Raw genomic sequence first — 13,454 nt, 5'->3', positions numbered from 1 at the left:
CCAGCGAGAGATAGATTCCTACTGGTGGTGGTGGCGGCGGTGGGGAAGAAGGCCATTCTTTCTCAGTGGATCCAACCACATCCACCCACTTTAACCATGTCCCTGTCACGGCTTAATTATATTTTCCAAATGGATTGGACCGAATCTTCCCTACATAGAGAAACCAAAGCCCGTGCCTTCTTTACTAAATGGTCGGCATATATTCCTACACTGGCTCCCTCCACTAGGGCCTCTCTCCTTTCCATGTTCCAATACACTGGATGGTTCTCTCGGCAAATTCTACTGGGCAGACACCCCCTGCTGGGTTTAGGTTGATTTTTTTTTTCTATTGCTATTGTAAGGTTTTACTCCTGTATCTTGAATTGTATACTTCTGTACACGGTATATCGTTCGTTATCCTGGCTTTATGCTGTGTCGGGTGTCCCTTCTGCTTCGTACTCCTCATCATACTCTTACTTTGTCTTATTTACCACTGTACCACTGACGACTGCTTTATGACCATCTTGTAATCTTTTTTCTTTTTTTTTTGGTCTTTGTATATGTATGCTTGTATGTATGCTTGTATACTTATACTTCATACCTCCTGTCTTCGGCCAGAAGTTTGGGGGCATTTTTAATTCAGGAACAAATTTGTTGCACTGTGCCCACATTCACTCTCATTAACTCTCACACTATCACTCACACTTTTGTTCATGCTCTCTCTCATGCTCTCTTCCGACCGCTTTTGCTCCTGCTGACCACTTCTGCATCTTCTATCTTCTCCATTCTCTTCTCTCTTCTATCTTCAATCCTTAATCTTCTTTCTTTGTTCACTTCTCCACGGACATAACTAGACAACGTCTGCCAAAATGGCGGAGATGCAGTGATATTCTTCCCGATCCTCCAATAGCAGAGAAGGTAGGGAAAAATTAAGAAAGTGTGAGAGAGAGTGAATGAGAATGTGAGTGAATGTGGACCCACAAATTCTGAGCTTTTTGATTTGATTTCGTTCATTTTTTGGGGGGGGTCTGGCCTAGTTTTCGGGGCTTCATACAAGTCGCCAAATTTAACAAAATTCTGTAAATTTACAATTCGTGCGAATCAGAGTAGAGAAATCTACTGAGAAAATCCCATACTGGATTTCTAGTTATGGTACACTACTCTCTTCTAGAACAAATAGGAAAAAATAATATTTAAAAAATAAAAACATTTAAAAGGTTGTTTTAAAAGTGTTAAAAATAAAAACAAACGACTATGCTGCCCAGTACTCCTTACCAAAAAAATTAAATATAAAAAAAGTGCATGCTACAGTTTTATCTTCCCTAAACATGCCAAACCTAGGCATGTGGGGCATCACTGTACCCAGAGAATGTTGCTGAGTACAAATTGGTGTTACAATACAATATTATAATTTGGAAAAAAGTGTTTTATTATTTGCCCTATAACTGCTAAAACAAGTCCTAGGCACATGAGATGTATCCAAACTCAGGATAGGCTTATCAATATGAGTTTTTATTTCTTATTCGCTCTAGCCGAGTACAATTCATAAAACTGAAAAAAGCAAACAATATGTAATTTGCGTGTACACTAAATGAAAAAGAAAGAAATTACAGTTCAACAAGGATATAGCAGAAATACTGTCATCCACAAGTGTAAAATTGCCCTCATCATGAAAGGGTTAAGTGTTTTATTTCAATCCATTTTTATGGAAGAATTGCTTACTATTCATCATCAAAACACTACACCCACATTATTCCAATGAATCCTTGTGCTGGTTAATAATTCGCTCAGAGCAAATATTTGGATGGCTAACAATCAAAAACGAGAAATATAGCAACAGGATTCAAGCAACAGCATCAATAAATATATAAATAGCTTGTGCATTCATATTTGGGCGACCATGAAAACAAACAGGAAGGGTGCGTTTTCGTTGTTCAGCCTTTAACTCTTGGAGCGGAGAGAGAAGCCAAGTTCTCTGTCAGGAGTTAAAGTGCCATGCAAGCGACTCTATTGGTTGCCTGTAGGGCCTGTAGGAGCATCAATTTGTTGATGCCAGAGGAGGCCCCTGCAGGTGACCAATAGACTGGACCCGCTGCCATATTGCCCTAATTCCACCTTAGGGCAAAATTATGACATTTGCTGAGTATCTGGAGATGACGTCACTGGGTTTTCTGTGTCACTGTGTCACTGTGTTTCCGCCGGGTTATGTCCTCTGAGATGCAGACGAAGAGAAAAGATTGAAGATCTCTCTCTCTCTATGATCCTCCAATCTCCCCACATTGGAGGATCATAGAGGGGACATCACCGGAAGCTCCCCTGATTGCTCTAAGGTGAATTTAGGGCAAAATGATGGCACTTTTGGTGACGTCCTCTGCCCCAATAAGAAGTTCCCACAGGGTTATGTCCACCAAGATGTGGACGAAGATACTTGTCAGGGTCCGCAACTCCGGGTCCGCCGAAGCGACTCACCTGAATACCCGATGCCCGCGGGTACCGGATCCCGCTGCGCGTCTTCAGATTCCTCCACCTCCGTCAGCATGTCTGCCGCTAGGCGCCCTCAACAAACTTTATGCGTCCCCGAATGGAGACGCCGGGGTATGCGCACGGATGACGTCACGGCTGGGGGCGAGGCTCCCCCCAGGCGGCAAGTTTAAAAACTGAGCACTAAGATTAGTAAATTAATAAATTTACTCAAATTCAATAAATTTGTAATATGTATGAATCCACAAGTCTACTGTGTAATAATATTGTCACGGAAGCTCCCTGACTAGGAGCCAAGAATTGTGGACGGAGTTTGATCTCTTGTTTAAAGTTAGATTTAATTCAGTTTGCATTTTTTTGCTTAACGTAATTCAAATTTTTACAATCCTACCAAATATTTTATATCATACCGACATATATATATCCAGCATTGTCTAGACCTAAGAAAATGGACTTTGTTAATACAGTTTGGGCTCATGTACCAAAGACGTATCAGCTTCAAAAATGTTTCTTGGAGATTTATACAATGGATAGTTTCCCTAAATATTGCCCATATTCTATGCTTTAAATCCGCTGAGACAGATTTGCCCATATCTATTTCCCATTTCTTAATTGACGGGCACATGTCAGATGGATAATTACATTGTAAAGAAATCAATCTAGGTATAAGTTTTGGACCCTGATCTTTACTTATGAATTCATCTAAGACAAAAAGTGTTTAATCCTTAAGTATGTAAAAAAATCCTTGTAATTGAAGTTCCCAAAAAGGAACAAAAGTTTGATCGCATAAAGTTTCTCCTAAATTCATAACCCCCTTAAGTGTTCAGTCAGTCAGATTAATATCCTTTGTATAAAATTGGAAATTGGAAAATTGGTGTGATGTCTGATTTTTGATGGAGTATCTTCATAAAAAGGCCTTTTATCAGTAACCCGACTAAGGTAGAGCCAAAGTGGGCCCCCTAAATTAAAACAAATGTAAACAACTGTAAAATATTTGCATGAGTTGGCAACTGAGCCAACTTATTGCACTTTTACCAACAATTTCAAATGTAACAAACAACCAATTTACCTGTAACACCAACACAAGTTGGCATAGGCGACCAATTACCGTATTTGCTCAATTATAAGACGCGGTTTTATAATGCTCTGAAAAATATCCCTCGTCTTATATTTGAGGCGTCTTCTAATCAGACCTCCACCGCCTGCCCCACCAGGGAGTCTGAAGCACGGGTCACAAATAGTGCTGCAACTAACGATTATTTTCATAATCGATTAGCTGGACGATTATTTTTTCGATTAATCGATTAATCGGATAAAAAAATGAATGTAATTTTTTCATGTATTTACAATAATTTAATAAACAGGATGTTAAAAACAAACAGCAGAATAAAAAAACTTTGATAAAATGCATTTATTGTTTTTATTTCCCAACCTGCCCCCTAGTTATGCACATTTGAGCCCAGGCTTGCCATACTGCCTCCCAGATGTCACCCCCAGATATGCCACACTGCCTCCTAACATATGCCTTATAGCCCCAGATATACCACTCCGTCCTCCCCAGATATGCCGTATACCCCCAGATATCCAATAGTGCCCTCGTAGATTCATAAACTCGTTCACAGCAGACACAATACTTTTATAAATAAATACAGGATTAATCTTCACTGCTCCCAGGATTAAGACTTAGTTTGCCCCCCTTTACCTCTAACTGCACCTTAAATTAACCTTATTAAATTAATTAAATTAACCATCAGTCCTCAGCATTAAATTAACCCTAAACAAACCCCCTTCAACCACAACTGCCCCTAAATAACCCTAAACACCCAATCAGCCACAGCTGCCTCTAAATTAACCCTAAACACCCCATCAACCACAACTGCCCCTAAATTAACCCTAAACACCCCATTAACCATAACTGCCCCTAAATTAACCCTAGACACCCCATTAACCACAACTGCCCCCAAATTAACCCTAAACACCCCATTAACCATAGCTGTCCCTAAATTAACCCTAAACACCCCATTAACCATAACTGCCCCCAAATTAACCCCCACCTCCCCTAACTTTCAGCAGCCCAAATATTAATTTTATACTCACAGTTAGATGAGTTCCTGAGTCATGTGGACACTATAGGAAATGGGCAGGGCCAATTGAAAGTTTGGCCCCACTCCTTTCTTTCTCCCTGTCCCTCCCTGCAGTCACTGCCAATTGGCCCCACCCCTTTCTTTCCTGTCCCTCCTTGTAGCCAATCGTCAGTGACTGCAGGGAGGGACTGGTAAGTAGTAACTGCTGTGAGTCACAAACGGATTATAAAACGAGGGGTATTTTTCATTTTATTATCGATAATTCAACGAATCGATAATGAAATTCGTTTGCAATGATTTTCATTCTCGATTATTATCGATTTTATCCCCTGATATGCCTTATTATAAGGGGTGATCTTATAATTAAGCAAATACGGTATATATCCCTGTTGTAACTATCAGCCTCCCATGCATGGCAGCCCAAATCCAACAACCGGAATAATGAGGGCACCAGCCCCAGAGTCCCCTGCATTTAAGCCCAAGGCTTGTGCACCACGAGTCAAACCACCACTATGGGTGGGTAACGGCTGCAAAATGGCAACATAACCAACCGCTACAAAAATATAAAAACATAACCTACAAAAGGGAAGGGAGGATGTTGTTACATCCAGCAAACACTCCGATTACCACAATTGGCCCCTTTCTGCTCCATCAGCATAATCTCCCCAGGGCCAGGGAGGGCTGCCTGGTGTCATCTCAGTCATGTTGCCCCAACATCCATTGTTTTACCTCAGGGGCGCTTTCCAATTGCACATTGTGTTAGCGAAAGTTCAAGTTAAAAGGCTAACTATACATTAGAAAAACCTTTCTGCAATTATATTAGCACAGCTAGACATTTTCTTGTTTTCCGTGTAAACAGCTAAGTATTAGTTTCGATTGTTCCCCTTTAAAGAGTATAAGGTTTTCAGAGAGTGTAGGGCTTTGTGAATCAGTCAGTATGTCAGGCCCCATCCAGGCTGCGGAGCTGCATGTCTTTTGTTTCCCTGTCTTGCTGTGGTCCATTTCTGGATTTCCGTACGTTCTGTCCTGAACCTCTGATTCCTTGATTCCAGTTTTGCTCCTTGCTTCAGCTCTGTTTCCTTTATAAGGTGTGCCCCACCCATGTGTTCTGTTTGTCTCAGTCAGCAGTCTAAAGGTATGTCCTTCTTGGTTTTGTGTATAGATTCAATGTTCAGTTTATTAGTACTTCCGTAGGAAGTGTTAGGACCCACCGAATATTGGAGTACTTTGGCGCAGTGGTAGGCTAATCATATAGTCCTAGGCTAGTCCTGTTTGGTTTTGTGGTTTCTATGTATTCCTGTCCTGTATCCCCGGTAGAGGGGTGTCCTGTCCTGTCCATGTTGGATTTTGAGTATTCCTTGTCTTGTTCCCTGTTGTGCCCTGTATTATGTATGTCTTGTCTGTTATGCTCCTTGCTCTGTCCCCCTTGCTTGCTATGTTTCTCCTGTACTCTGCTTAGCTTCCTTACTCCCAGCCTGCAGCACCCTGCACATGATTCTAGTGCTATGTCTCATGCCTGCTCCAAGGTGCCCGCAGGATATCTCCAAGTTCTGCTTCGTTCTGGACTACATCCGCTGCTATGTCAGGGCGCTGGTATGTGGCTGCACAACCCTAGGTGCTCAACACCCGGATGAGTGCAGTCACCCTGCACCAGGCCCTGTCCAACTCTGCTACTGCAAAATAGCCCCTGAACACATTCTTTGGGCGCTCTGGGCCATTACAGTCGTCTGTATGGACCCAGTTCCTGACACATTATCAGCTATATCTCCTTAGTTGGGTCTATTATGCCTTTTTCTCTGACTTTGTCCTGCTACCACATTGTGTACAATCGTTTACCCAAATTCCTTGACTGCAGACTAGAAATATGCCATGAAAGGGAATATTTGCTGTTTTGCTGTGGTACATCACCTCAAATTGAGCTACTATTAGAGGTTAATTAAGATAATTACCTTATTTGAATGACTATAGTCTTCACCAATTACAATTAATCTTCCCCAGAGGAGCACACTTCCTCTAAGAACGAAGCAGCTACCCACCTACGTCCGACTCATGCTATAAGGAAGGTGGCAGTGATGGCCAGGGACTGCGCTGCAATCCCCTGTTACTACAACAATTATAACAATTAGAGTTTCATATGTCAGAATCTTAAAAAACATAGAAAGTGGTTATTTTTAAAAAGTGATAGTTATCACTATAGCGCTGACTAAATGAAAATGTTTCGCCCCTCCTCTTATGGGTGACACCTCTCTTGAGCCGAAAGCCTCCCGGGAGCTCTTGAGTAAATCTGCAGAACCTTCAGAGTGGCAAGCGCAGATATCTGGGAGAAGTAAATAATTCAGATACACACAAGGTGTTCGTTCTCAGTCACTTCTCAATTTATTCATTGTTGCGAGCAGGTTTAAATACTGTTACAGGGGGATTGCTACAAAACCATTCACAAAGGAAAATGTAACACTCAGCATATAGTTGGTACTACTAATCCACATCAAACATAGACTAAGGTAAAAAGTTCTTATTTACACAAGAGTAAATATCTTCCTAGCATACAGACATGTAAGCATATGTTATCTCGTTACTTAAGGATGAGAAAGAAATCATTAACAAGACTTGTCTATGTTGGCAAAAGTGTCTACAACAACATGTATATTTAATATAAAATGGTGTTCATTTAAATTTCATATTTACACTAAATAATTCCATTTGCTGGAATGTGTTATTTATATAAATAGCCCCAGATATTGTTATATCACAATATATCTTTTACATTGATACTTGTTTTAAATCCAATTTAGTGATTTGTCCTGTATATTTCTTAGAAATAGAAAAAAAAATATGTTTTATGATTAATATTTTTAAAACACAGTGGCTAAGAAAAGTAACAAAACTATACTAAGGAAAAAGTCAAAATAAATAAAAATCCCAAATAACAAAGTAAGTTGATCCAAAACAGGGAACAGTGATTGTTTTTTTTTTTGTTTATCTCTATTGCACAATACAGATGTTTGCCTTTATAAGTAACCATGTAAATGTTTCTTGTGCAGTCAGCTTCCATAACCGGTACAGTTCACATACAACACAATGGTACGTAGTGTTTTTGCACAATTCTTTTTCATTTAACTGTTTGCTTTAATTCCTTCAGCTGTATGTTGTCTTAATCACTGTACCTTAGGTCAAAAACATATGGGTGAAGAGTAGTGTTTCTTAGATTTTAAATGGTATAGAAATATTTGTGGTTTTTAACTGGCCACTACTGGAGAATGCTGACTACAGATTTGTGGCAATCATATTTGACTAAGACTCGGGTTTTCTTTTAGGAGAAAACAAAAATGTGATGGGAAACTTACACAGGGTAGATCTGATCTCACATTATAAACAGCCAGTGTGAAGACACAGACTGATTAAGAGCACAGGGTATTTTGTCCTCTGGGTAGTCATGTTTTCTAGAATTTTAAAGTTTACTTTAAGCAAGCAGTAACAACCAATTTATTTTACTGTCACAAGGGAAATGAAGAACAGTTGGTTATATATATTTGAACCATTATAGCTTAGTGAGCCTAGGGTTGTGGATACCTGAGGGAAAGATTCAGTTGCATCCCTCCAATCAGAAGAGGTGTTTCATGGTCCTAAATTCTAATTTTCTAATATATATCTACAATGTATATAAATTGCAGCATTAATTCATGATTCAAAGATTAGGACATGGGGGCAGTAGGACCAGATGTAAAAGTCCAAGTAAAAAAAATGTGCACTTCCTAAACGTGGCGTTTTACCTCCCAAACAACCCGACAAACCCATGCATGGGGGGGTATCACTGTACTCGGGAGATGTTGCTAAACACATATTGCGGTCTTGTTTGAAAGTGACATAAACTAGGAGCTGTAAATCAATTTTTTTTTAAATTTTACATCATGTTTTAGTATTTTTTTATAGGAAATTGGATAATATGATCAAAACAATTGTATCTGAAGAAAGCCCTTCTTGTCCTGAAAAAAAAAACAAAAAGTAAAAAACAGCCTGGTCCTTAAGGTGTTAAAAATAAAGTTCATATGAGACAATACATAAGTATATTGTGGATAAAATGAATTCATTAACTACATTTTTCATTTGATTTTAGAAGTTAATTTTGGCTACTCTTTTTGCCATTGGTATCTTGGTGACCTCATGCAATGCATCTTGCTACAACATGATGTTAGAAGCTCCCCTGGAGGGTGAAGAACCTCCCAAGGGTAAGTCAAATAAAATTAGCAGAGTCTATTATACATCTAATCTTGCTTTTCATTAAACAATGTGGAATTTGATGACGCTTTTTATATCATTAAATAATAATAAAAATAATTAATCCCTTCGAGACCAGGACGTACCTGGTATGCCATGGTTACATGGTACCTGCAGACCAGGACGTACCAGGTACGTCATCTCAAAAACATGCCCCCACGTTGCCACAATTGTGATCGCGGGGGCACTGCTGCTGCTGTCTGCCCAGGTGTCTGAGTAGACAGCACAGTCACCCAGAGCCCAGAAAACTCTTTTTTTTTTGTTACACTAAATTTGGAAGGTGCTGGTGTGGAATCAGTTGCATGGGACAGGTCAATATGCCCCTAACTAGATTCCCTGAGCTGTCTGGTTTTAGGGGGTTAAAATTAAATATGGGACATCTACTTGTATGAGATGAGACCTGGACCCAACAAACTGATCTGTCAAAATTCCATGTTTGAAAACTGAAATGCGCATGTTCCTATTTTGAACCCTCAGTGCCAAAGAGACATGCCCTACCCATGTATATGGGGTATTCCTGTACTCGGGGGGTGTTTTCTAAATACAAATCACAAGTTGTTTCAGTTATTTTATGTACCCAGGAAAAAAATACTAAAATACTGTGTTCAGATAGAATGGGTTTGTTAAAAATTAAAAAAATGAAATTTTACTGCAATGTTAAGGACAGACTGGCACTAAAATGGTTATAAATAAAAGGTGTTAAAATGCCCCAAGTAAAATACTTTGGGATGTCATCTTTCAAAAAAAAATATACTTCTTAAAATAGAATTCGTTAACATGAGTGAATAAATATAATATAAACGTAACTGACAGAATACCCCAAATGGGGAAAAATCCGGCAAACCTGTCACTTGTGGCTAACACCAGCCCTAAACCAAATGTTTTAACCCACTAGCCGCCGATAACCAGCTCAGAGGGCCCACTGTAATAAGTACCGCCACCTGCTGGTTAGCCATTGAAGTGACTCCCATTACCAACGAAAATAATGGGGCCGGATCCCCCCCTTATTTATCCACCCCTTTGCCGCCAATACACAAGCTGTGACAACTTAACCAAACCAACCCACCAATTAACAGGGCGGGCGGGCGTGTTCAATACTTAACTGAATAAAGAGGATGAATCACTAAACTCACACAACATTTATACATTACACAGATCCGGTGACCTATGTTTCACCCCACTCATATCCTCTAACCCCTACCATACGGTTTATATCTTAACCCTTTCCTGGTCAGGCTGCACTGCCCCAGTCATGCAGCCCTTTTAACTTTTTGTCTCCAGGGCTTCCAAGAGTCTTTAGTCGAAATTGAAAACTTTTATGGGGTCATCATATGAAATACCGTATTTGCTCGATTATAAGATGACCCTGATTATGAGACGACCCCTTAAAATCTGAATATTAATTTATAAAAAAAAGAAAGCCTGAATATAAGATGACCCTATAGGAAAAAAGTTTTACCAGTAAATGTTAATTCATGTAAACTATGTGAACAATTTTTTTCAATAAAAGCTATGATTGAGAAAAATATTTTGTTTTTATTTCCTTTTTTTTTTTCAACCTGCCCCCCCAGTTATGCACATCTGCCCCCTGGCTTGCCACTCTGCCCCAGAAATGCCTTATACCCCTATATGCCACTGAGCCCCATGATATGCCTTTCCCGGCTGTCAGAGATCACGGGGAACTCTGATCTCTGACAGTCAGGGAAGGTCTGCGCTAACCGCACCTCTTCCCGGCTGCAGCGGAAGTTGTGTACGTGAATCGCGTAGAGCTCTACACGCTGTCCGGACTAAGCACCGGGGACTCAGAAGTACCGGTAAGTTGGGGGGGGAGACAGGAGGATCCAGGTCCCCTGCATCGCTGCGGGGGATCTGGATCTTAGTCTCATAGTCAGACCTAGCTGATTATGAGACGACCCTGATTATAAGACGAGGGTTATTTTTCAGAGCATTTGAAACCTTGTCTTATAATCGAGCAAATACGGTATATAGTGTACAATACAATTTTGAGCCACTGAGGTCTCGTCTCAGAAACAAGAAATGTTTGAGAGGCTGAAAGCTTAATGAGAAAAAAACAACAGAAATGCATTGGCACAGATTCTGCAACAGAGAGAAAATCAAAATAATTGCATATTCACATGACTGTTCTGCACATATTTATAAAAGTGCAATTTCACCATTCTCATAGCAGACCTTTTAGATGTCCACTGAATTAGTCCAGTTCTGCAGTCATGCTCCTCTTTCTCTTCTGTCTTCATTGTTTTTTGAGGGTCTCTTAAGCTGACTCATGTACATATCACTAAACATTATTTAATATTCTGCTTTTAGGTTGTGATTACAAGGGAACATTGTATGCATTTCATACTCGCTTTAGGACTGAAGACTGCTTTGACTGCAGTTGCATGGTTGACCATATGAAATGCTGCACAGCGTAAGTTACAACGCTCAACATTTATTGAATGAAAAAACTATATAAGGAACTAGTCACCAATTGTCAGTTTAGGGTCAATACCGCCACAATATTCTACTACTGAAAATCCTCTGTCTTGCTTCCATATCATAATACCTCTTTTCCACAAACTCAGATTATCTGCTACATATGAGTATATCAGTGTTCTACAGCCCTAAAGGACACAATGTCATTAACATAGTAAAAAGATTGTGTATAAATGAAAGTGTATAAACCATTTTCTAAATGACTTAATCTCTTACATAAAGAGCTACTAGTATGTCATAAAATGTCATAAAAAAGGTAAAACCCTTCTTTTTTTCTTACACCTCTAAGCATACCCTTATAACAAAAGTTGGGAAGCTTAATCCAAAAGGCTTAACTGAAAATAGGATAGTGTAGTTCAACTAGTATACTGGGATCCGGGAAAAGGGATATACCCAACAAAGGATACTTCTTCTATACGCACATCCAATGATATAGTCATAAATTTTCTTAAACCCGGACCTGGACTGGTCGTTAATGACACAAGGCAAATGCCTGGTGTGCTGGTTTCATATAGCACCTACCACTTACAATTTTTGCTGCCCCAGCAACCAATTTGAAAAAGGGTAAGTGTGTAGCCTGTATCTGTATGTATCTGGCAAGCAATGGCACACATGTCATTTATTGGTCTTTAAGTGCCAGGACAATTTTCATCCATACTCTCTTCCCGCTTAAAAACAATTTTACACATCTAAAGTTCAGTTCAACAACTGAGAAGTTTAATATTTGATTGAACCTATATGTTAGCCTTTCGCTTTACCACTTATATTTTCCCATCAGAGAACAGAAGGGATAAACCTTTGTAAGCATGGCACAAATCTTAGAAATCTTTTATTAGGGCCCAAAAAATCCAAAACTGTTCTTGCTATTCTGGTGTTTTCTTGTATGAGAATTAATATCAGGCCAAGGAGATTTGTTTACATTATTGTGATTTTATGAATGTTATGTATTAAAAGCAATCCTAGCAAATAACAGCTAGAACATTATATGGTACTTTGCACCAAAAAACTTATTGCATATTACTTATCTTCACAATCTTTCATTCTGATTCCAGTTATGGTAGACCAGTCAAGTATGATTCAAAGAAATGTATAGCTGTATTTGATAAGGAAGCCTGCTCTTACAGCGTCGTACAAAAGAAGGATCGTTCAAAGTTTTGTGATCATGCTATGGTTGGTTAACAATAAGATCAACACCATCCACATTATCTGACCAAGGATCAACAGGCTCTACTGGAAACTTAAAAAGAAAATCAATAGAATAATTTCTACAATTGTTAAAAAATACGATACTTCTCTAATCAGAAAGAATAAAAGCATATACTACAAAATGTGTCTAGTGATTTTGTTTTCAGTTCAGATCCAAGTAGTTCACTCTCTATCTTATAGAGAAAAGCCCCAAGTCCACCAAATACATATGCAAACATAAACCCCAATTTCTACCAGGTAAATTTGATGTTCACTTCAAAGGAGCTCCGCCACAAAAATCTCCTCTCTCCTACTTTTTGTCCAATGAAAGTTTTTGGCAGATACACAATATCAGAGCACTGCAGGAGTGGGGCATTATTTCATAGGTACAATCATGCAAGCTGTCCATGCACACCATAAAGTGACACTGCTTCATGTTTTAGAGTGGGGATGGAGAGCGTATTAGGGCCTTCTAAGGGAAAGGGAATCATATTCATCTATGAGTGAGTTTCAAATGTTGGCTCAGGCTCTCATCACACTTAATATAAACCCCAAAACTATGCAACATAGTACAAACAAACTAAGAAAGTATACTCTACTAACTACTCCACAGAGACGGCAGATTGTAGGAATGACAACACGCTTCTGTTTACAATTTATAGTGGATAACACAACAAAATAGTATCAACTGAACATGCTATGGAGTGAAGGATTATGGTGTCAATCTCCTGGCATACCCCATATGCAGAATTTCAAGTACAGGACTTGGTTTGAGAGTTAGATGAGACCGTTTGGGGGATTAAATCCAGTGCTGTTTTACATAATCCAACAATGTAATCAATAGAATATATAATGTAAGTTAATAGTGTGAAAGAGTAAAAAAAGGTATATCCTCCCACATAGAGAGGGATTATATTGGGAAGTAATGGTTTCCACATGCAGTATAACTGCCTTGAA

General features: G+C 39.3%; 2 protein-coding genes across 2 annotated transcripts in view; one reads left to right on the top strand and one right to left on the bottom strand.

Moving 5' to 3' along the window:
• The window catches only part of MARCHF8 (membrane associated ring-CH-type finger 8), a 169,378-nt gene extending 164,767 nt beyond the window's left edge, over positions 1–4,611 (bottom strand). Inside the window, exon 1 of the mRNA XM_053451310.1 lies at positions 4,558–4,611. The gene's annotated coding sequence lies outside the window, so the exon portion shown is untranslated. The remainder of the gene's footprint in view (positions 1–4,557) is intronic.
• Positions 4,612–7,573: 2,962 nt separating this feature from the next.
• On the top strand, positions 7,574–12,640 carry LOC128469490 (beta-microseminoprotein-like). Its single transcript, XM_053451330.1, has 4 exons — positions 7,574–7,625; positions 8,659–8,770; positions 11,145–11,247; positions 12,365–12,640. Exons 1-4 carry the CDS (start codon positions 7,623–7,625, stop codon positions 12,489–12,491), a joined length of 345 nt encoding a protein of 114 aa, XP_053307305.1. The 5' UTR covers positions 7,574–7,622; the 3' UTR covers positions 12,492–12,640.
• The last annotated feature ends 814 nt before the right edge of the window (positions 12,641–13,454 follow it).

This window comes from Spea bombifrons, chromosome 11, assembly GCF_027358695.1.
Source record: "Spea bombifrons isolate aSpeBom1 chromosome 11, aSpeBom1.2.pri, whole genome shotgun sequence".
Classification (NCBI taxonomy): Eukaryota; Metazoa; Chordata; class Amphibia; order Anura; family Pelobatidae; genus Spea; species Spea bombifrons.
Note: the sequence above shows the minus strand (reverse complement) of the source record. Positions and strands in the feature narration are given on the sequence as shown.